A 24321-nucleotide genomic window follows, 5' to 3' on the forward strand; every position below is an offset into this window, starting at 1 on the left:
TACTCTAGGGTTAGGAACAGCCCTACAGGAGACAGTCACCTATGTCAGGAAGAGCCATCATTCCCAAAATATCTCCTCACAGCCTATCATGGTGTCTAAAGCCTCACCATTAGCACTTTCATTTTTGGTCTAAGCAGAGTCTGGGAAATAAAGCAGTATCGACTATGTTCCTAAGAAGAAGCAAAACATTAAGCCACAGGCTGCCACCAACACTTCAGTATGAATGAGTGAGTCCTTTTTCAAATCACAGCTGGCTGAGAGCAGCCTTTGATGGGAAAGGGCTGAGTCAGTGGGACTCAAGCCACTGGGGCAGCCGGAGGGCAGCACGGGGGAACTACGGAAAAGGGGATGTACCGAAAGGAACCGCCGTTTACGGAGCAGGCTTCTGTGGCAGGTCCCGAGATGCGCTTTTGCACTTGATTCAATACTCCCTAAGGAGGAGGAAACAGGCTCAGGCAGCTGAGGTGAGGACCTGCCCAAGGCCACAGGGCTGTTGAGACTAGACCCTAGCTCTTCCCAAAGTCCATACTCATTCCATGGAGCCCAATGACGAAGTGGGGGTGGGAGGAGGAGCAGCTGAGGAGGAAGGACAGGGAGCAGCGGTGCTCAGGGAGATGCCTCCTGGGCCCCCGTCAGTGGCAGACACTGTACTGACAACCCAGATCGCAGGGCAGCCGAAGGCAGGCAGGGCTCTGTGTGTGGCTGAGAGAGCCCTCAAGGCCCCACTTTACAGAGTCACCAGGTTGCTGAAAGGTTGGGAGTGGATCATACTCTTCCAAAGAAAATGCTATGGTGAGAGTCTAAAGGAATGCTTCTTTAAAAGCAGTCATGTGGGGACTTCCCTGGTGGAGCAGTGGTTAAGAATTAACCTGCCAATGCAGAGGATACAGGTTCGATCCGTGGGCCAGGAAGATTCCACGTGCCTCGGAGCAACTGAGCTTGTGCTGTAGAGCCCATGAGACACAACTATTGAGCTGGTGTGCCACAACTACTGAAGCCCATGCACCTAGAGCCCGTGCTCCACAACAAGAGAAGCCACCACAATGAGAAGCATCACAACTAGAGTAGCCCCCACTCACCACAACTAGAGAAAGCCCATGCGCAGCAATGAAGACCTGCTGCAGCTAAAAATAAATAAAATAAAATTAATTAATTAATTTTTTTAAAAAAGCAGTAATATGCCTTCTAGCTGATTCTTGGTGTACACCTGGGTCTCCGTCTGTACTGCTTGATTGAAGAGGGGGCTGGATGCACAGCCACTCTGGAAAAGAGTTGCCAGATCAAGTACTGGATTCCCTATTAAGTTTACATTTCAGATAAATAATGGGTAATTTCTTTTTTTTTTTAAGGAAATTTATTTATTTATTTATTGGCTGCATTGAGTCTTTGTTGCTGCACGTGGGCTTTCTCTAGCTGCAGAGAGTGGGGGCTACTCTTCATTGCAGTCCGCAGGCTTCTCAGTGCGGTAGCTTCTCCTATTGCAGAGCATGGGCTCTAGGTGCACGGGCTTCAGTAGTTGTGGCACACAGGCTTAGTTGCTCCACGGTATGTGGAATCTTCGGGGACCAGGGCTCGAACCTGTGTCCCCTGCATTAGCAGGCGGATTCTTAACCACTGCGCCACCAGGGAAGTCCCAATAATGGGTAATTTCTTAATATGAGTATGTCTCATGGGACATTCAAAGGTAACTGGCTGTCCTGTATGTTTCTCTGCTGAATCTGGCCACCCTACTCTGGGCCGGGCTAGGCCTGAGCCCAGTGAGTTACTGTGGTCAAGGTGAGCATCATTTTAACCCTGGTGTTTTTTTGCTTTTTGGATTTTTTTTTTCTGCTCTGCTAGGCTTGTGGGATCTTAGTTCCCCGACCAGGGATGGAACTGGGCCCTCAGCAGTGAAAGCACAGAGTCCTAACCACTGAATAACTAGGGAATTCCCTAACCCTGGTGTTTTGACAGGTGGATGTTTTGACCCCATGGAGACTTTTGTTTCTGTATTTACATTTACCAAACATTTAAATTAAAAAAAAAAATACACCTACATTAATTAATTTCAACTGGAAAGGCATTTTTCAGAGCAAATTAAATTAAGCCCATTTAATTTGTTGAGATATTTTCTATACAGTGTAATTAAACTCTTTTCTTTTTTCAATCTTTATTTTTATTTTATCAAAATTACTGTCATTGGTAACAATTATTTTCTGTTTAAATTGCCCAACACATGTTTGGTGCAAAGTTCTTTTGTTTTTTTCATTTTTCGGTTCATATCAAGCTTTATCAAATATAGCTCTCTTCCATTCTCGACTTTTCTTTTGTGGAATTAGTTCTATTAAGTCTAATTCTCTCAGGTCAATATTTACAGTTACCAATAGGATTCTTCAGTCAGTTTTTCATTTCCTTAACAATTTTACTATGTGCCATTTTGCCCTTGATTATTGCATGGTAATCATTTCTATCAATAACTACATCTGGCAAGAATTATATTTATTTCTTAGTTAATCCATGAAAAAATTGAGAGCCATTCCTTGCAGAAGTGCCAGCATTGCTCTCACACAGTGGGTGCTCTACCCTGGTGCACACTGGCCTCCCCTGGGCAGTTTCAAGAAGTGCTGATGCCTGTACCTGACTCCAGTTTCTCCTTTAATCAATTTGCTGTGGAGCCCAGATACTCCTGGGTCATTCTAAGATGCACCCAGCGTTGGAGCACTGTTCTAAAAGTCCAGAGCTGCACTGTCCAACACAGTGAGCAGCCACTACACACGCACATGAGCTATTTAAATTTAAATTACTTGAAATCAATAAAATTTAAGATTCATTTCCTCAGTTGCACTAGCCAACATGGAATGGTTGCATCATCGCAGAAGGTTCTATCGGTCAGCACTGGTCTGGAGTGGAGGTGACTGGTGCTCACTCCCTAACACCTGGGAGTTATGGTGATGCACAGGCCCCACCCCCAATCGATTAAGTCAGAACTTGCAGGCGGGGCCAGGAACTGGCGTGTTATGTCAAAGCTGCCAATGATGCTATTGCATCTCATAGCCTGGATTGGGAACTTCTGGGCTGAACATCCCAGGGGTCAAACAGCTGGGATCAGGGTCAGCTTCCTCTCCAGCATCCTTCTGAGAAGCCCTGAGTAAACAGGAAGTTGTTGAGTGCATCCTGGGACGTGAGCCCAGGACCCAGCCTAGCTGGGTTTGCACGAGTGTCTCCCACCCAGAGGAGTGAAGTTTCCTTTTATGTGCATTTGAAACCTGATTTTATCGATACAGAGTTGATCCACCCTGTAGCTGGTTCAGGGTGGGTGGGGTGCAGAACCACTCAGAGATAGTATCCAGCCTGAGGTTTCCCTCCTGAGAGATTCCGAAACCCTCTCCAGGCCAACAGACCAGTCTGGCATAACAAAGTCACCCAAAACTGCCAGTGGTCATCAGGGAAACACAGAAACATCAACAATCCCAGAAGCCCTGAGGAATGCGAGAAGAGGGGAAGAGAGGGAGAGTCGGAGGAGAGAAAGAATAAAAGGAGAGGGGCCAGGAAGGAAAAGGAGCAAAGCCAAAGACCTGTGGAGACAGAGGTGCAAGTGAGGGGCTGTAGAGAATGAGTGAGGCATTGAGGGGACTCTAGAAACGGGTGGAGGCAGAGGATGGAGATTTGGGAGAGGGAGCGGAGGAGGCAGAGGGAGACTGAGGAGGGCTGTGCTGCACCTCTCTCGGAAGAAGACCCAGGAGCACCCTTGGTGGGCTCACAGCACACCCAGGACTGCCAAGAATGAAGGGACCACTGCATGGCGACCCTGTGGACCTCACCGAAACTGAGGGCAGTCAGATGGCAACAGTCACCATCACACTTGTTATTTCTGCGTTTGCTTCCTGACCAGACACTGACAACTTGAGGGTAGTGAGTAGGCGTTCTGTGTAAAATGTTCATTAAATTGAATTCACTAAATTTTTTCCCCTTTTCTCTTTCAGAATGTAAAAAGTCACATGGTTGCTCATGTCACTTCCTGGAAATGTTTCTTTTTTTACAGCTTTAGAATTTTTAATACTTTTAACCTGGGATTCTTTTCTCACATTTCACGTGCAGCGTGAACATACTGTGCAGTCTAACCATGGGAGACTTACAGAAGCACCTTGTGGGTACCTGCCTCTCTCCCGCTGCTCCACCAGGTTTACCCTCATGCATCTTCCAGCCTGCATACCTCACTGGCTCCGAGGCTCCCACAACGAAGCTAAAATTCTATTATTTCTGAGGTTCTCCAGATGTTTGTGAATGTAAGTTTAAATTTAAATTTAATTGAATTAAAATTTAATTTTAATTGCTAGAAATGCAAAATTGAGATAAATGTTTGAAAAACTCAAAAATGACACTCAAGCAGCTATCAGAAAGAAGTTTCTGGTAAATTGGGAAGCTTTGTGAATTAGTTCTTCTGCAAATTGCTGTTTGAGGAACTGATATCCAGCACACGGACCTGGCAGTGACCTGGTCATGTGGGAAACTGGTTTTCAGGGAGCTGACATCCCCCCAGGAGCTAGAGGACACCCACAGGGGCCAACGAGAGGGCTCCAAGTTGCGATGCAGCCTGCCCCTGCTGTGACCTCCGACCCACAGGGCCAGGCTGGCCCATGTGTGGCACTGGCCTGGTAGCACCCTGAGGGTTAGCCTGGCCCTTGAATTGATCAAAAATATGTTCTCATCCCCTGCTGCCTTCATGGTCTTAGAAATCTCCTCACAGTGCCTGAAAAATGCTGACTGTGACCCTGAAAATGAAACATGCATTTCCCCTGCACGCCTTGGCCTCGCTAAGCTCTCTCCAGATGGGCCCAGCACCCGCCTGGGGCTTCCAGGAGCCTCTGAGAGGGGCAGGGGCACCGTGATTCTGACCACGTTGCAGACCTCCCCTTCAATCACAACTCGGCCATCACTAGCCTTCAAGGAAATTATCCAATCTCCTGGAGCCTGTTTCCCTTTGTAATAATGACAAGTATAGCAGTAACACCTAACGATTAAAAAAGATCTTTTATATGAAGACTCAGCACAGGGCCAGATGCTTGGCTAAGCTCTTGGTAAACATCAGCTGTTGTGGGTTTGCTATTATTATCCTCAGCCTGATATTGGAGGCCCCTTCCCAATCCGGCCGCATGGCTCCCTTCTCACTGGGCTGCACAAGGCATATGACAGGATCCCACCTGTAAGGCCTTAGCCCACTGCCCTCCATGCCTGAACAGTGGAAGGCCCTCCCTTCTTCTCCTCTCTAAGCCGACCCTGGCCTCTGAGACAATCTGTGTGGCCCTCCTCCAAGAAGCCTTCCAGGACTAGCCTTCCAGAGTCCAGCACTGCTCCTCCCTCACATATAGGTCCACCATTCATGCTTGTCAGAAGCTGCCTTTTTCCCACGAAATATCTATGTTGGGGTAACAGTGTGAATTAATTCCAGCCTCTGCCGCCGTGCAGGTGGGGGCTGCTGAGGTCCAGGCTAGACAAGATGGACCCAAGACGCCCTGGGCCCCCACACTTGCAGCCCCACCTTGGGAAGACCCAGTGATAGGGCCCCCATCCTCCCCACATGTACCACACCCTGCACCCACGGCCAGCAGAGCCACAGAGAGACCATGCCAGTTGGGTTTTTCTTCCAAGCTTTTTAAGATATCAAGCTTTCCAGATATTTGGCAGCCTTCCCCAAGTCTCTGAATCCTCCCTTCTCCCCCCACCCCCTGCAGGGAAACACAGCAGGGCCCCAGACACCAGCTGACCCAGTTCCCAAACAAAGGCTCTCCTGTCAGCAGGTGACAAAACAGCAAGCCCATGCCTGATCCTTGGGCCCAGACCCTAGCAAATGACACCGAGAGCATGGACCACTCCTGCTGGCACCTCACACAGCTGCACCCCATCAGGCCCAGCAGGGACCGCTGAAGCCCCACCCTGCCATTCAAGGCTCGGCACCGAGCACCCTCAGGCTGTGTCTCCCAGGCCACCCCACGCTGAAATCAACAGGGCCATCAATCTGCAAGCTCGGCGGGCCCTGACCACCCCCCACCCCCCAACCACCAGCACACACCAGGTCCAGGAGCTCAATACACGAGGAAGGACCCATCACCTGCCTTGAGAGCCCACTTTTGCCACCACAAAACTTTCAACTCTGCTCCTGCTATTCCCCCTGCCTGGAAACCATTCCTACTATGTACATGAAATATCACCAGAAAACTGCCACAGGATGGTGGGCAGTCACTGTGGACCCTTATTACTGTTCTGACTTCTAAACCGCTACTCTCACCTCGAGTCCCACCTCTTTCATGAAGCCTTTGTCAAGCGCTCCCTGCCAGTGGCCGCTCCGCTCGGCCCGCCTCCTGCAAAGTGCCACCGCCTTCCCCAGCCTGCGCTGGGCAGGGAGAGAGGCCGTGCCAGGCACCTCAGGGCTGCAGCAGGACCCAGAGAGCCTTTTCTTCCCTGCTCCCTGGGGCACGGGCTGTCCAGGGAAACACACGCACATCTGATTTCTAGCCCATCTGCCTTCCTTGTCATTTAGGGAGCTCTCAGATTTACACACAGCCGAGTTCCTGAAGCTGCAGCCAGGCCTCTCCCCTAAATCTACCACTGGGCCACGCCCATTGAGTGGCAGGTCTTCACTAAACACCAGCTCTCCAGAGCCCAGACTCTGCAGTCTACATCCACCACGACCCCACCCATACACACCCACAGGCCACAGAGCCCCCCCACCACCTCACCTGTTCCTCCCCATTGTCTCATGGTCTTTGACCACCACATGAAGCTCAGAGCCCTGGTCCAGGGGGACACCCTTGAGGTCCCACTCAAAGCCCTGGAAGAAAAGGAGAAAAGATGTCTTAACTTATGGACCCCTAGAAGAGACTGTGTCTGGTTCCCACAGGTCCCCCTCGGGCACTGAGTGGGCATCTGTGACCACTGCTGGTGGAGGGAAGGATGCAGGAGTGAAGGAGTGAATATATGAGTAGCAGGGTCCCAGAGCTTCAGAAGGGACAGTGAAAGCTGAAAGCAGCAGGAGAGAATAGGAAGCTAGAGCCCCGTGACCCCCCCTCCCCAACTCAATTCCACCAGTCACCAGGAAGCACAGCTGGGGAAAATGCCAGGTGACCCTGCAGGGCCTTCAGGGACCAAGATCAATGTGCTCATGGAGCAGCCAGGCCCCTGGTGACAGCATGCATTAGTGCCACATTGGTCTCCAGAGACCCCAGGACCCTCCTCAGAGCAAAGACACCCCATGCACCCTGACTCCATCCACACAAGGCATCCAGGGCCTCCAAAGGCCACCAAGGACCCATATAAAGAAGGCTGGTTGACTAAGTCTCAAACAAGAGCAAGCTATATAGCAGATGGGAGCCAATTCTTTTGCCAATTACAGAATGACAAATCTTTGCGCAGACAGTACACTGACCAGCAAGAACTTGAGCTGGTGAGCAAATAAATGGGCATCTGTCAACATAGATTTAGTGATTAAAATTGTTAAAGGCTATTGCCAAATGCCTAAATAAATCATTTGCACAGATAATTTACTGCAAATAGGCAATTATTTCCTATAGTTTAAATTATCTATGTCAGTTTTTCTAAAACAATGCATTTAATTTAACCCAAAGGAAAAAAAAAAAAGAAGAAAGCTGTTTGAGGGAGCAGAGGCCAGCAGAAGCCAGAGGAGGACCTGATGAATCAGGGAGGACGATGGGGAGGAGGTGGCTTTGGGCAAGGACAGTGCCTGTGTAAGGGAGACAAAAGATGCCTGAACACCTTCCACCTGGATGGCCAGAGCTGAAAGGAATGGAGACAATAGACACCTCACTCCTCTCCACACCGCACCCACATCATATGGGAGACCTCCGGCCAGGCCACCACCCCTCCTCCCAGGTCCCTGGTGCCAGGAGGATTTTGTTGGCACACCAGACCAGAGCCCCTCCTGTCCTTGAAAACACCACTGAGAAAGCCAGCTCTGCCTGAGCCCCCTGACTTGCCCCTGTAGAGACAGTGGCAGCAGAGGGAGGAAAGGAGGGAGGGGGCGAAGCTCGCATACCTCATTCCACACGGGGTTCACATTGTTCTTGATGACTTTGGTTCTCTTCTTCACCCCTACGAGAGACACAGAGGGAGAGTGAAGAGACGCACCCCAACCTGTGCCTTCCCCAAGGGAGGGCCAGTTCCTAGACGTGCAATGCAGTTTACCCGCCAAAGGAAACCTTACAATACCCATGAGTCCCTGAGCACCCCCCCGGTTTGCAATGAAAGCCCAATGCCAATCACACACGTCTCTCAGCTCTGGGGTGGAGAAACAGCAGCCCCACCAGAAGGATTGTTTCAAGGAAGATACCCAGCCTGACTCCTCTTAATGAGTTTTTTATTGTTACTCCTTTTTCTAAATAAAGTTTTTAAATTGTAAAGTTTCTGATTCTAAGAATGAATGATCTTCATAGAAAATATTCCATTTTTCTTTAAAAAAAAAAACCTATCTCCACATGTTGTATGATTCCATTTATATGAAATGTCCAGAATAGGCAAATCCACAGAGACAGAAAATAGATAAGTAATTTCCAGGAGCCTAGGGGGAAATGAGAATGGCAAGTGAATGCTTAATGGAGATTTCTTTTTTGCGGTGATGAACTGTTACGTAATTAGATAGTGATGATGTCTGTACAACATTGTGGATACACTAAAAACCATTTATACTATACTATACACTTTAAAATGGTGACTTTTACAGTCTGTGAATTTTACCTCAATTTTTAAAAAATCCACTTCACTCTCACCTTGAAGGTATCTATCTGAAGCAGGCTGTTCTACCTGCTCATGAGGGCTGGGCCAAGGGAACACAGAAGGGCTTTGAGATAGACAAGAACTAACACTCTGATGGCTGAGAAGAGCCACAGTGCCCCAGGCGGCAGACTGCAGAGTGCTCCCTCTGGAGTCTGGGCTTCAGGGGTAAATGAGGGGCATAGAAAGGGCTAAACACGTCCAGCTCTTCCGTGAAGCATCAGAACAGAAACGATTCTGTGTTCAATGGATGATTAAAAGTGTTCAGGCAGACACAGAACTTATATTTGGGTTGGATCTGAAAGATCACCAGTTCAAACCCATCTGTGCAAGACCCTGCAGTGAGAAGCCTTTGGTCTCACCTGGACTGCTCAGTGTTTAGAGTCCCGTCTGGACAGTGAAAGCCCCTCAAGCCTCTGGAAACATCTCCCAGGACCCCTGAGTCCTCATCTGAAGCTGAGCATTGTCCGTTTCCCTTCTGCAGGGTCAACCCTCGTGGCCCAGTTCAGAGCATGGAGAGAAGTGGTGGGGGGGGGGGGGGGGGGTCCAGGACCTCAAGCAAGGTCTGGGGAAGGGTTTGGAGGAAGGAAACAACAGAGAAAGGAGCAAAGGAAAATCCAGGAGAAAGAAACCTCTGAGGGAGGATCAGTAGACTTAAGGCAAAGATTCAGGCCCCATGAGACCCCTCAGATATCCTGACAAACCTCCTCCAGTGGGAGAGGGTGAGCCCCCAACCCCTCTCACTGCCTGCTGCAAATCACTGTTGTGGGAAAAGCACGTGGACTTTGGCGTGACACAGACCACCATAGAACATTTATTTTCTGGGAGACCCTAGGGCAGCAGTTCTCAAATTTTTGGTCCCAGGATCTCATTCTTAAAAATTATTGAGGACCCTAAGGAGATTTTACTAAGGTAACTCGTATCTATCAACTTTTACTTACATTCAAGGTTAAAACTGAGGTATTTAAAAACATTTATTTAGTAATTAACTTTACATTAACAATAATAAGCCCAGTACATGTTAACATAAGTGACGTATTTTTATGAAAAATAACTATAACTTCCAAAATAAAGGAAAAAGAAAAGTGACACTGTTTACATTTTGAAAATCTCTTTAATACCTGGCTGGATTCTCATTATCTTTGTCTACATTCAGTCTGTTGAGATGTCTGGTTTCCGTTGACATCTATGAAGAAAACCTAACCAGACATCTCAGTTGGAAAAGGAGATGCATTTTAATAATTTTCAGATAATTGTGGATCTCCTTCTTTGATACTACACCAAAACTCAACAAGTAGTATTTCTTAAACTTACAGGTTAGCTGCAACATGAAATTCAAAAGCAGAGAACATTTTGTACTCTGTTACATTAAAATCCATTGTCCTATCTTGCATTTTGAATAAATCTTTTACCCATGCATGATTCTGTAACATCTTGCATTGGTCATTTGGGAAAAATCACATTCATTAATATCACCATCGATCTCATCAGAAAAGTCATTAAACACTGGGAAACTGGAAGATAGAAGTTTTCTAAAATTCCAATTTTTGTTTGAAAGCTCAAATTTTATGATAGGCAACAAATGGTAAATGTCAGCTTAAAGTGGCAGGCTCACTTACTCATTTTCAAGAAAATATCTATCAAATGCCCAAGTCTGAATAATCACAATCTGTCACTCTTTTAAGTAAAAACAGTATTCCATTAAAAAAAAAAAAAAGCTAGTTCAGCATGCCACTCAAAGCGGTGACACTGGTGACACTTGAGTACTTTTTCTTGCAACAACCATCACTTTCCAGGGCGTAGCAGAAGTGCTCTGTGCATACTTTCCAACTCAACACAAAAAATATTACAAACGTGTACCCCAGGATCAAGATTAATGAAATTAATAATTGCACTGTTTTATCAAAGTCATTGTTCAGTAAAACTGGCTTTTTTCTCCCCCAAACTGTGAGTACTGGCTTTTTTTTTTTTTTTTTTTTTTTTTCAAATTACATGAGGGTGAAAAATACGACGACTAGTCCAATTTGGTGCCAAAGCCCTCATTAGCCTTAAGGCACCAGCAGTTTTACCTTCCACTGCTATTGCTCTAGTTGTACAAATATGGACACAGCGAAAATGGCCAATAGCATCTTAGTGTTATTGTGGAAACAGTTTTAACCTTGCTGACCTGCTCAAAGTCCTGGGGATTCCCCCATGGGTCCATGTACCACACCTGAAGAATCTCTTAGGAAATTCATTGAACATCTCGGTTTCCTTATCTGTAAGGTCATAATAATATCTTCCTACAGGATTGTAGTGAAAATTAAACAAGATAGGATGAGGGAGGTGCCTGGCACACAGCACGCTCATTAAATGTGAGTTCACCTCCCCTCCCCTCCCTCTGTGCCCCACTCTGATGCATCTAGTGAACTCCTACTGATCCTTCAATGCCCAGCTCGAATGTCTTTGCTCTGATACGCCTCCCCTGATTCTCCCAGGCAGAGAAGGTTGCAAGCTGTAACCACATGTACCGAACAGCAGGACAACTGCGTGCTTCCGTCTGTCTCCCCAGCTAGAGCTTCAGAGAGCAGACACCATGCCTTACTCATGTTAGGAAGCCTAGAGCATAGCAAGGTGCCCAGTAATCAGGTGCCGAATGAATGGGTCCTTTTCTTTCCCAAATAGGCTGCCAGTTCACTTCCTCACTAGAGGACAGAGCCACTCTTCTCAGGGAACAGCAGAGACTGCATTCACAGAATGGCTATGTGTCAGCAGACAGAGGGGAGGCACAATGAGGGGGAGGTGTCTTTGGGGGGCCCAGTTATCTTCTCAAAGGTGGCCCAGGCCTGCCCTGGCTGAATCGCTCTGAATCGCCTTATGGGCCATGCCGATGTGACTCCATGGCTTTGTAGTCATTCAAACAGCAGGCACTACTAAGTGAACTTAGGTAAGGCCTGTCACCTCTCTAAGGCCTCAGCCCCTTGGCAGTAAAATGACAATAATACAGAGTAGCTACTTTATCGGCTTTGAGGGGATATGAGATGCTATGTAAATGTTCACGGCCCCTCCCCTATCAACTTGCCATGACCTACAGGAGTCACGTGGAGAATTCCATCTGCGGCCTCTCTTGAATCACCCACGTGGAAACATATCCGGGGGCTCCTGGCTAGTAGCAGCTAAGCAGTGTCTGTGTGCCAAGCCCTGTGCAAAGTGTCTCTTAAACATTTTCTACTTCCTGCCTTCCCTGAAGATGAGGAGAACAAAGGCCCTCAGTGACATTTCACTAAGTCCCATTCAGAACAGCTGACTCTGGGCCCCTCTGGATGACATAAAGGGTGGGGTCACTGATAGGCTCTAAGGCCCCGAAGAAGAGCCAAAAAGAAATGAAACATTAACCCGGCACAATCACATGACTTACAGACGCCAAGGAAAAGGAAGGCAGGCTGCTAATTAGGAAACAGTTCCTTCCTTAACATGGATTTAGACCTGGCCCATCCTTGATAATCAATTTTGGCCTTGAGAGATGTGGCGTTATGTGTATAAATAAACAGATTCAATAGTTAAAGATACAGGAGAACTCACAGCTCATGCCGGGGATGGGAGGAGGGGATTACATCCTCTCCCCAGTTTGCTCTGCAGAACTGGGGGCCAGCAGGCATCTGTGAGCATCCTGCTAGAGCGCTGAGGTGTCCCTCAAGGCTGAATGCCTCAGTGAAGGGCAGAGAACCTGCCATGGAGGACTCTTCCGTGCCCCACGGGAATTCTTCACTTGCTTCCCCTGGTCTACCCACTCAAACTCGACCCCAGATTCCTAGACCAGAGTCACCTATGGCTGCAGGGTGGTGTGGTGTTTTGTTTTGTTTTTTTGGCGACAGCTCGCGGCTTGCAGGATCTTAGTTCCCTGACCAGGGATTGAACCGGGGTCACAACAGTGAAAGCACACAGTCCTAACCACTGGACAACCAGGGAATTCTCTAGGGTGGTGTTTTTCAAACTGTTCATTGGGACCCATTAGCAGGCCATGACATCAATTGAGTGAGTTGACCAATACGTCTTTTTAATGACAGAAAAAATTAAAGAAAACATCAGAGCACATCTTTCATGTAAAAGTACTATTACTTGAAACTTTTGGTTATATTTTCACATACATACTTATGTGTGTACTATGTCTTGATGTAAAATATATTTCTTGTTGTGAATAACAGTCCCAAAAGTTTGAAAATAGTACCTCAAAGGGAGATTATCAGAGGAGAGCTGGAGGACCAAAAAATCACCATCTTGGCCCTTGAGTGTCAAGAGCCAACACGTGTGACAGAAAACGATGTAGTGCACCATCCTGGTCCCCCGCTGGAGCCAGTTCTGCTAAAGACCAGGGGCTGTGGGAGGGGATGTGGGAAGGAGCCTCAGAGATGGGAGCAAAGTCAAGGTTAGAGGACAGCCCATCCTGCCCAGCCAGCGCCTGGACCCACCTGGCTGAGCAGTCTCCACTAGTGGGAGCTTCACACATTTAACACCTGAGCGTCTAGTGAGGTCTACAGGTCAGTGGCCAGGTTGCTGCCTCCCCTGCAGTCTGGGCCTCAGGCCTCACTCACACCTTCAGGCCCATCTTATGGAGACAGGCCCGTTTCAATGGCCCAAGATGCTTTTGAGCCCCCTGCCCCCCCCCAAGGCCTGGGCACCTGCAGGGGTTACAGTGTGGAAGGGAGCACCCTGACCTCTGGCAGAGCGAGCAGGCAATCTCCCCATAGCAGTGATAGGACAGACTCCTACCCCCAACACAACAGTAAGGTCACAGTACATTTGGGAGGCAAATGAAATGCTTGTTTCTGTAACACTGATGACAAAGGACTCTTCAGAGCTGTGGGATCATAGAGAAGACAAACACCAAAGCGGGGTTTTCACTGAGGGTACACGTCACAGTCTGTAACCTGCTCCCGTGCTTCTAATGTCTGTCCAAACAGGGTTTACAGAAAGGCTGAGAAATGCTGGTCTGTTTCCCATTGCATCTCAAAGGCACCCAGGCCTAGATCTCCACTGACAGATGAACAGACAAACAGAATGTGGGATGTACATACGGTGGAATATTACTCAGCTTTAAAAAAGAAGGAAATTCTGACATATGCTGCCACGTGGATGAACCTTGGAGACATCATGCTAAGTGAAATAGGCCAGTTACCAGGGACTTGGGGAGGAAGAAATGGGGAGTTATTATTTAACGGGTATAGACTTTAGTTGGGGAAGATGAAAGTGTTCTGGACCTGGATGGTGGTGATGGCTGCACAACAATATGAATGTCCTTGATACCACGGAACTGTACACTTACAAATGGTTAGGATGGTAAGTTTTATATTATGTGTATTTTATTTTATTTTATTTTTTTTTTTTTTTTTTTTTTTTTTAAGGCGCACGGGCTTAGTTGCTCCGTGGCATGTGGAATCTTCCCAGGGCAGGGCTCGAACCCGTGTCCCCTGCATTGGCAGGCGGATTCTTTACCACTGCGCCACCTAGGAAGTCCAATTATTATGTGTATTTTAAAACAGTTTTTCTTTTAAAGTCCAGGTGGGAGATGGTGAGGACACAGGCAGCAGACCTGGAGTCTACTGACCGGCGTCTGGGTGGGGAAGGTGGAAGGAGGGGAGCAGAGCTCATCTTAGATTCTGACAGGGATGCATGGGTGGCTGGTGAGGCCATTCACCTCGAGAGGGAGCAGAGAGAAGAGGAGATGGGGTATCTGGGACTCACAAAGAGACAGAGATGGGCTGTTTCTGCCCACGAGTCAGGTAAAAGAACCCACTGTCAGAGACGCAGGGCACCTTCAGATCCTGCAGGCAGCCTCCATGCAGTCTCTCATTTAGTCCACAGTATTGATTGAGGACTTACGCTGTGCTGGGCACTCTCTTGACACCTCATTAGAATACCCATCAGATAAACAAAGTGATAGGAATTCAAAGTTACCAGCAGAAAACCAAAAAACGGTGGAAACTGAACAGAGAAAAGGTAGCCCTAGCTTCTACTGAGGGAAGGTCTGCTTTACTTCTTGGCACAGATACACCCTAACAAAAAGGGCAGGTGGACTCTGATACCTCTGATACTTGCCCCAGCATCTGTGCCTGCACACATGATGCAGGCCATGAGTCAAGCCTGCACACCCCAAGACTGGGCAGCAGTCACTCCCTGCCTTCCCTAGCAGAGCCCTGCTCTTCTCACCTCAAGAACTCCCACTCTGATCTCCATCTTTCTAAATCTTAAGTGAAAACATACTTTCCAGAAAACAAGTAGCCAGGAAGGGGTGGTGGTGGGTGGATATACTGGCTGTGATGGAATGCTCTCTGAGAGGGGTAGTCTTTAAACTCAAAAGGCCAATTAGAACTGGGGAAGATATTTGAAACACCTATGACAAAATCTTAATGTCCGTAACATGTAAAGAGTACTCACAACTAATTAAGAAAAAGACAAACATCTCTTCCCTCCCAAACTGGGTAAATTCAAAAAGCAATTCAGTAAAAAATAAACGCAAACAGGCAATAACATTGAAATGTCACAAATACTATTTGAACCTAAGAAATCATTAAAAATCGGCATGATAATGCTTTGTGTTAGCAGAATTATAAGAAAATAAACCCCCAAACTCAGCTGATGGGAAGATAACGTTGGTACAGATCGTCAGGAGAGCAATTTGGGAAATCCAGCAAAGCCTTAAATATGTGTGTAACCTCTGACACAGCAACACCACCTCCAGTATTTACCAAAGGAAATAAATAAGTGGGCAAAGATTTAGTCACCGGGATATTTCGCACAGTGACAGTATAACTTAAGCATTGGACATAAATATTAAAAAACTGATATGACCTAAGTATTCCTCAATAGGGGGTTGAGTAAATGAATTATGGTGCATCTGTATAATAAAATAAAAATTAAAGGTATGCAGAAGAATATTTACTGACATACAAAAATGCCCCTGGCTTATTATTGAGTGAAAATGTAAATATGCAAACATTTGAAAAAAGATATCTGGATGGGATTATCTCTAGAGAGGAAGGCAAGGGGTCTGAGGACTTCTGGTGGAGTGGTGGGACCGGTAAGGTTCAATTCCTTGACCTGGGCAATGTACATGGGTGTTCCCTTCATAATTTATCCATTAAAGTAAGATTCCTCAACCTTGGCCCTATTAACATCTGAGGCTGGATAAGTCTTTGTTGTGGGTGTCGTGGGGCTGTCTTGTGCACTGCAGGATGTTTAACAGCATCCCTGGCCTCTACCAACAGTAGATGCCAATAGCACCTCAACTTCCCACCCAGTGGTGACAACCCAAAATGTCTCCAGACATTGCCAAATGTCCCCTGAGGAAGAACACTGCCCTCAGTTGAGAACCACTGCATTAAAGTGTACACATATTTTACGTACTTACTTAGGTATTAAATTTCACACTAAAATTGCTTTTTGAGAAAAGAGAATCTAGGAGGAAATGTGTCAAATTGTAACAAGCTAATTCGAAGTATAAGGACGGGGGGAGCTATTTTTACTTTTGCCTCAAGCCTTTCTGTAATACATCCTTTTTTTACATTGAGCACATATTATGTTCACCTAAAGAAAACAGGCTATTTTCAATATTTTAAAGCTACTTTTAATATTCAAAAAGTCAGATTCAGGGAGTCCAGTTCAGGGACTGCCAGATTCAGTCCAGTCCCTGCAACCCACCTTCCCTATACAGGTAAGTCACGTGGGCCCACCTACAGATGGTTCTATAAGATCCCCCAGGAGACAGAAGAGAGGGGAGGGGGGAAGGGACAGGGGTGACTAGAGAGACACAGGGAGGAAGAGAGGACCTGACGGGAGGAGGGAAAGAGAACGGGCAGTAATGACTCAGGTTCTGGCTGGTGAGCCTGGAGGAAGCAGGGTAGAAAGTCACCAAGTGGGGGCACAGGAGATCCAGACTTCAAGGAAATAAGATGTTTGAGTTCCAAAGAACAGGGATCTCGTTTTGTTCTTGGATGCATCCCCAGCACCTCAAAGAGCACCCAGCATGTAGTAGGTGCTCAATAAATATTTGTTCAGTGAACTAAATGTGTGAATGAAAGAATGTAAATCATGACATCAAAAGGTGGAAAATGAGCAGGGCAGAAGAGAGGTACAGATCACTAAATGCTATAGAAAATGAAGCTATTCATTCATGCAGATGGTCGGTCAAAAATCCCTACCACAGCCCAGGTACTCATGGTAGTTAGTCATGCTAATTAATTAATACAAGAGCAAAGGGATGGTAAATATTCACTAAAACCTCTATCCTGAAGCCCTGAGAGAGGGAATCCAAAAAAGCGCCCTTGGAGTCCAGTCTCTCAGAGCTCATAGTCTATTTTGGGAAGCAGGTCCTGAAATTACATCCGAGCCTGGAATGCTGGGAACAACTGTGAGACAAGTGGGCCCGGCCAGGCCCATGCACCTCAGGCCCCGGGTGGGAGCCCAGAACACGGTGCAGTAGTTTCTCTGCAAGCAGGCCAGTCCCCTGTGTGCCATGACGGGCTCCAACAAGGCTTCTCATCCCTAATTGCACTTCCTGAACATTTGGAGATTTTTTTAGAAACATCTATATCTGGGACCCCCCCCCCCCAGAAACTTTACTTCAAGAGAGAAGGTACAGGGAGTTTGGCAGTGGTCTTTTTAAAAGCTCCCCACGCAACTCTGATGTGCAGCCGGGGTTGAGTACCCCAGGCTAGATGACCTGTAAATGCTGGGTCTGATTCTAACAGCCCCTTTCCCTAAGCATCAGCTCGGCCCCAAAGTCCAGCATGAATACCCCCGTGGGGTGGGGGAGGTCACATTAATTTCACCTTTCACTACATCTCACATCAATTTCTCTCAAGATGTGGTTCCAAAATGGCCTGCAGCAGGTATGGGAAGTGCTGATTCTTAGGTTACTTAGACCTGCTGCATCAGAACCTCTATGGATGGGACCCAGGGATCTGTCTTTCAAGCACACTTTCCAGAAGATTCTCAGGCACAGTAAAACATGAGGACCATTGCCCCATGCTGTTGAGACTCCCAGACACATCTGGAAGATGGTGAGAACCTGGGCTAGAGAGGGCACACACTAGAGAGTACCACCTGTTTGCTCTCAGTACCGGGCATCCTGATAAACAGGACAAGTTTCTACCCTCAAGGAGTCATGTGATCCTAATTATGGATGGAAGAACTAAGCACAGGCGGGCTGGCACTAGCAGACCTAACAAGCTGCTGTGCATCCAGAGAGGAGAGACTAATGATACCGAGGGGAATCCTGGGTGCCTTCCTGGAGAAGGTGGCATTGTAGCTGGGCTTTGAAAGATAGACTTTGAACAGTTGGAGACGGTACATTCCACTATATTTCAGTTTTGCTAGGAGTTTGTTGGTGAAAATAAATAGTAAGGCATTATAAAGGGAGGGGAATGCAGAGATGGGGAGAGGACAGCTCAGGGTATCTGGGCTGGGGCAACAGTCAAGAGGGACCTCAATAGATTTGGACTCAAGGGCATGGTCCACTCCAGGCACTCTCTGCCATGACCAAGACACTTCATTTAACTTCCCCAGGTTTCTATTTCCTTGTCTGCAGAATGGGGAGATTAGTAGCTACCACAAAACCGTTAGAGAACCAGGGAAAGAGAGTGGTGAACAGACACGAAAGAAGTCCAAAGCATCTAAGAGACCTAGGCTGATGAAGGGTCCTAGGCTCAGGGTCCTTGGAGAACTTCTTTCCCAGCCAGTATTAGCCCAATAATTTTCACACAAGAATGGTTTAGGCAGAATCTGAGCCTAAGGGAGAGCTAGGGACCTTGTCTTGATGCTGGATTTCATAGTAGGCACCCAGGAATATTACCAATTAATGAAAATAGAAAAGTTTTCTAAATTGTTTCAACTCACAATTTTCAAAAAAGGAATAAAATGTAAATTGTCTCATAACAGAAAACAAAAGCTATAGTTAGTTCTCACTTTACCAAATTGTGTCTTTCATCTATGGTCATCTTTATTTTGGGGTGCTTGGGAGCAGGTGGAGATCGTGGGTCAGAGCTAAAGAGACCCCTTGGTGTCCCCAACTTTTTCAAACCTCCTGAAAACACCAGCCACTTGTCCCTCTACATTTGACCACCTTTTGTGCCACACACATTTTTTAATTCCACAAAACCACAGGATATACCTTCTGGTAAGAGGAAAATCCTCTCGCCTCTCTTTAATTATCTTTCTTTGCAGAACTGGGGTCCTGACTCACAGCTATTGTTCCTTCTCTTAATTTTGACAGGTCCTTCCTCTTCCCTTTCCCCTCCTGAGACACCTCCTTCCGTGGGAATGTCTGTCTTGAAGTGGGAGTTAAGGGTGCCTGGTGAGAAGGGGGCGGGATGTGAGTCCTTTGGGATGTTTGCCTCAGAGAGAGACCCTTGTCTAAGTACCACAGGCAGGCATCTAGGCTCCTTGCATTTTAAAAAAAACGTCCTTGAACTCTTAAAATTCCTTGCATCAAGGCCATACATGCCCTATTCTATCCCTTTTCCTCTCAGCTCACACACAGCCGATTCAATACGGCCAGTGTTGAAGAAAGATGGATGAATGAATGAAATCAAGACATAACTTTCACGGTCTCCACGCCCAGTTTTAAGCGATCCTATTCCTCTCTTCTGCACCCATCCTCCAACCCACCCTCATCACTGCCCGCTAAGGGCTCACACGTTATTGCCTCTGGGTTTCGGTCTTAGTAAAGTGGTAACTGTTGCCATATCATGGCACTTTCGGTTTTCCAAAACTTCTTAGCATTGGGGCATTTATCGTGCTCGGTTGCATCCTCCTCGCCCCCTCTGCAGAAGACAGGACCAAGATTTCTCTGAGATTTCTGCCCTTGCTGACAGGGGAGGAAACTACCGCCTGAACTAGAGTTAGCACCCGAGCCGGAATGGCAGACCTGGCGGTGCGCGCGCAGAGTCGATGGCGCGGGCGCACGGGAGCGGCGGCCACTGGGCTCTCACCTCGGAAAGTCAGACTGGCGACCGGGTCGCTGCGCCGGTCCTTCTTCACACTGGGGAGGTTGCTGGCCCTCACCAGCTGGCAACTCAGCATGGTTCGGCCGGCCCCCACCAAGCAAGCTCCCGGCTCCGCCGCAGCCGCTCCAAAGGAGAGCGAGCTGTGGCCTCCGCTGCGCCTTCGCGAAGTCCCGACGCCTGGGGGAGGCCGCGGAGAGGACACCGGACACCCGCTGGTGGACCCTCCCCTCCGGCCCTGGTCCGGATCCGCCCTGCCCGCGGAGGGCGGGGCGGGCCAGGGGTCAGACGGGCGCCGGCGGGGGCGCTGGTCCCCTCTGCGGGTCCCCGCCCCCGCCAGGAATGGAAGCGCCGCTGACGCGGGGCGCACGGCTTGGCTGCGCCGCTGAGAAGCGGCGCCAGCCCGGCTGCTAGAGGGAGCCCCCACCGACCCGCCTCCCCGCCCGGCCAGCGCGCCCGGGCCCCCAGCGCACCGGGGAAGACTTCACGTCCGCTGCTCTCCAGCCGGCTACGCCCAGGCCGGCGCGCCGAGGGAGCCGGGCAACTGGGTGCGAAGGCTGGAGGTGGGGAAAACCCGCTTCAGAGACCGGAGTGTGTCCGCAGGAAACCGCAAGCGCTGCGAGCGCTAAAGGAGAGGAGAGGGCCAAGCGGCCGAGCGCGCCCTGCGCCATGAGACCCTGGCCTCAGCGCCACCCGCCTTGGCCCGCCTACCCCCTCAACCGCCCTCGGTGCCCCGGAGGCTCGAGAGACTCTGATGCTCGAACCCCCGAGAAGGGCCTCTGAGCCTTCTCCAGAGCACTCTGGGGTCACTCGTCTCCGGAGGCGGACGTCTGTGTCCTGGTCTCTTGGAGCACAGGGATCCACCCGCTGCCCATTTGGTACCCTGCAACATCCCCAACAGCAATCTCTAGATCCCCTCGCCCCCTACCGTGGGGGGAATTGCTTATAGCGTGAGCCTCGAGCGGTGACAGCCTTTAGCACGCGTTCCCGTGTTACATCTGGTTTCTTTCCAGCTGATGAACTTCTTGACCACAGGTGGCTTCTCACCTCTATACCCCTACATTGCAGCACCTGAGCACCCGAGAGGTGCTGTCCTTCCTCCCACCTCCCAGGTGCTCACTAGCTTCCTCACTCAGCCTCAATTCAGTGACTGGTTATGTCATTCTGCTGCACCAGGTCACAACTCTCTTTCCCTTCTCTTGTTTTGAGGATCCAGCATTTTCAGGAGGCTAAACCACAACCTGGTGAAATCCAACTCTGCCTACTCCACCCCAGCCCCCTAAGCGCTAAAGGTGTTGGAGAATAACACAGCTAACCTGCCAGTCTCACCTGCTATTTCCCTCGCCTGACTCTGGTGGATCCTGACTGCTGATAGGCAGCCACACCACATCTCCACAGTCTCTTCAATCGCCCTCTCTCCTGGACAACTATTTCATACTTTTCTCTCCCCAAACCTACAACACCCCATCACCATCCTTGCTCTCAGTTTCCGTCATATATGCAAAGTAGAGAACTTCCTCAGGCTCCCAGCCTCCTAACCTCCATCAGCTTCTGCACCCAAATCTTTCGCTCTCTCTCTCTCTTGCTATTATGAATGAATCATTTGTACTCTTAAGCCTGGCTGGACACTTGGGCACTAGATCCTACCCCCTCTCACCCATTCGATGACAAGTCTGAGGCTGTCCTCTCCCCAACCTTAAAGGCTGCACCTTCTCTAACTGGCTTACGCCCTCTTCCTCCTGACTCTACAAATTTCCCTGGTGACCCCACTACCCCTTGTGATAACTGGACATTGATTTCCTCTCCAACATCCAAACTTCCTCCCTCTCAGCACAATCAATTATTCAGATACTACCGCCAGCCCTAGCTCCACATCCTGACCTATCTGAGCCCATCTCCTGGCAATAGCTGTTGGTCCAGCGATGCGCATAGGTCCTGAGTTGTTCTCCTGGAGGGATAACTTATCTTCCATGAATTGACAAGCCCAACTCCCTCTCCTGCTTCATGAGAATAAGGAAGCGTGTAGATCCAATTGCCAGCCAGCTCTAATATGTAGCAGACACCAAGGACAGCAGACCAGAGAGAAAAATGGAGTCTGCCTGGGTCCAGGACGACTGTGGAGCTGCCCACTGGATATGCCCAGAGCCTACCAGGTCTCTGGATCATACTGGGGCCTGGTACTAATGGGGCTTCCTCCCAAAAGGACTTGTATCAGGAATGACGATCACTTTAGACTTTATTATTAAAAGTCTTTCTGAGGTAGGATTTCACTTACTTGCAGCCTAAGTCATCCTTACTGACTTTGGTGCCATCTGTGTGCCCACAGTATCCAAATGCCTCCACCGAGGCATTCCCACCACCACCCTCTCCTGCCTGGGCTGCCTCTTAGCTGGTCACCTCTGGTCCACTATCCACACGGGAGCCAAGTGATCTTAAATATAATCAGGTCCTCCCTTCAATCCCTCCAAGGCCTCTCATGCTTAGAATAAAGTCCAGCTTCCTTTCCTCCACGTACAAGGTAAGACCACTCAGCCCCTCACTCTCTGATCTCCAGTTGCGATGGTGTCTCAGTTTCTGGAACATGCTGAGCTCCCTCCAGACTCAGAGCTCTGCGTCACCTCCACCTGCACCTGCCTTCCCCGCTCTCTGAAAGGGCTGCCCACACTCATATTTCAGGCCTCATCACTTCCGTGGGAAGCCTCTGACCTCCTGGTCTAGGTTGGGTCCTCTGGCAAACAACCGCACAGCAGCACTTTTCCTTCTTAGCGCTCGTCCCAATTGTAAGCAATAACTATTTGCTTAATTGCTGATTTGACGTCTGGCTAGATGGTGGGGTCTGTCGATGAAGGGAGAGACCAAGTCTGCCTCAGGCAGCCAGGTGTTTCCAGTGGATAGGAAGGGCTGGCCTGGGGCTGGTGTGGTGGACATTGTACTTGGCTCCGCAGTGTCCCTTCCACCCGGTGATGAGGTTAAGCGTGCGGTTCTCAAAGAGGATAGTACTGCCCCCTAGGGGGAATTTTGGATATGATGATTGAGGATTTTTTTTTTACTGTCACGATTCCTGATTTTGCGGCTTTCCTCAGCACACCACACCCTGCCCCCTAGCACTGCGCTAACTGGTCAGAGGCGGCACAGGAAATCTGTAGGGGCATGTCTAATATTTCCAGAGGAATAGTCCAAGGGACTTTTACAAACACTTGGCTTATGTCCAAGGAACAGGATCTCCACACACCTGCCCTGTACACCAGAAAAGCAGCAGCTGGTGGCCTGAGCCCTGGACACTTCCTGAGGCCTCTTTTTGCATCCCAGCTTCCAACTTCCCAGCCTGGCTGCCCTTCACTTCTCCCTGAGCATAGGTGGCTGACTGTTGCCTTGGAGACATCATCCTGGGGCCTAGTGCTCAAGGGGGCTTCCTCCCAAGGGGACTTGCATCAGGAATGCAGCTCTTGTAGACAGTGTGCTGAGACCTCAACTTGTCCCCCTCAAAGATGTTCTCCCCTCCTTCCTTAGAAATGTTCCAAGGAGCTTGACCTGGATGCATGGTCACCCACATAGATAGATTACATTTCCTCCCAGCTAGAAGTGGCCAGGAAACCAAGTGATGGCCAATGCGATATGATCAGGAGGGCTATGTGCATCCTGCCCACGCTGCGGCAAAAACATATCGCAAATCATCATATCCCAAATTCCCTCTAGGGGGCAGTACCATCCTCTTTGAGAACCACTGGTGTAGCCTCATCATGGTGTGGAAGGGACACTGGAGAGCCGAGTACAATGTCCACCACGCCCACTGTGTTGTCAAAGGGACCACGGGGGATAGCAGAGAAACAAGACAGAAGGATCTGGGGGCCTGGACAGCACTGTGGGTCAGGACTTTACCAGCCAGGGCTGCCTACACATCAACCATTGTGTGAGTGAGAGAGACCATTGTGCCCCCCACCATCAGTTAGGGCTCGCTAACCAACACGCAGGTCTGCCTAAGGCTCCAGGTAAGAGTGGCTCCTCAGCATCCTGGACAACTCCAGCCCCACTGCAAAAGTGACAGGGCCAGCTTAGGAGCCACTGTCAGGTAGCAAGTGAGTGAGGGTGGTCTCAGGTGGCCTTGGCCTGCAGTGGCTTGAAGCAAGATTTTGGTTCCTGGCCAGAGACTGAAGTCAGGCCACAACAGTTAGAGTGCTGAGTCCTGACCATTAGACCACTGGCCAGTGACAAGGCCCTGGCCAGCACAGCTTTGCAGAAAATGAATTTCCACAAAGAAACGGAAAGTAGTGAAACAAGTACAGTGTTTATTAGGAGGAAAAAGAGTATGTGTGGATAGACACCCCAGGGGGCGGGAGGGGGGAAGTTCAGAGAGAGAATCGTGCCCTCGTGGTAGTTTGAATCACTTCTATGGGGCATTTCTTCTGAGTTTCCTTTGGCCAATCATCTTGCTTTGCCTGGCTCTGAGTCCATATCTTGTATATCTCAGGGCCCTCCCATGTGTGCACGTGCATCTCTTAGTCAAGATGGATTCTAGCAAAGCAGCCTATGGGCAGGTTGACATCACTTACTGTGGGGTGGTGCCCCCTCCCTTTTTGAC

At 48.9% G+C, this 24321-nt stretch overlaps 1 protein-coding gene across 16 annotated transcripts in view; it reads right to left on the reverse strand.

Moving 5' to 3' along the window:
• Positions 1–24321, reverse strand: part of DYSF (dysferlin) — a 232291-nt gene that overhangs the window by 201728 nt on the left and 6242 nt on the right. For 8 of the 16 annotated variants that reach the window (XM_057741365.1, XM_057741360.1, XM_057741363.1 and 5 more), the window contains exons 1-3: positions 19731–19890; positions 8030–8085; positions 6717–6808 (exon numbers count right to left, since the gene is read on the reverse strand). In XM_057741365.1, the coding sequence (XP_057597348.1) occupies positions 6717–6808; positions 8030–8085; positions 19731–19821 (239 nt within the window). In that variant the 5' untranslated portion in view covers positions 19822–19890. Of the gene's footprint in view, positions 1–6716; positions 6809–8029; positions 8086–19730; positions 19891–24321 lie in introns of those variants that run through there. The other 8 variants (XM_057741366.1, XM_057741361.1, XM_057741364.1 and 5 more) reach the window with 1 other exon arrangement.

Source organism: Hippopotamus amphibius, chromosome 7 (genome assembly GCF_030028045.1).
Source record: "Hippopotamus amphibius kiboko isolate mHipAmp2 chromosome 7, mHipAmp2.hap2, whole genome shotgun sequence".
NCBI lineage: Eukaryota > Metazoa > Chordata > Mammalia > Artiodactyla > Hippopotamidae > Hippopotamus > Hippopotamus amphibius.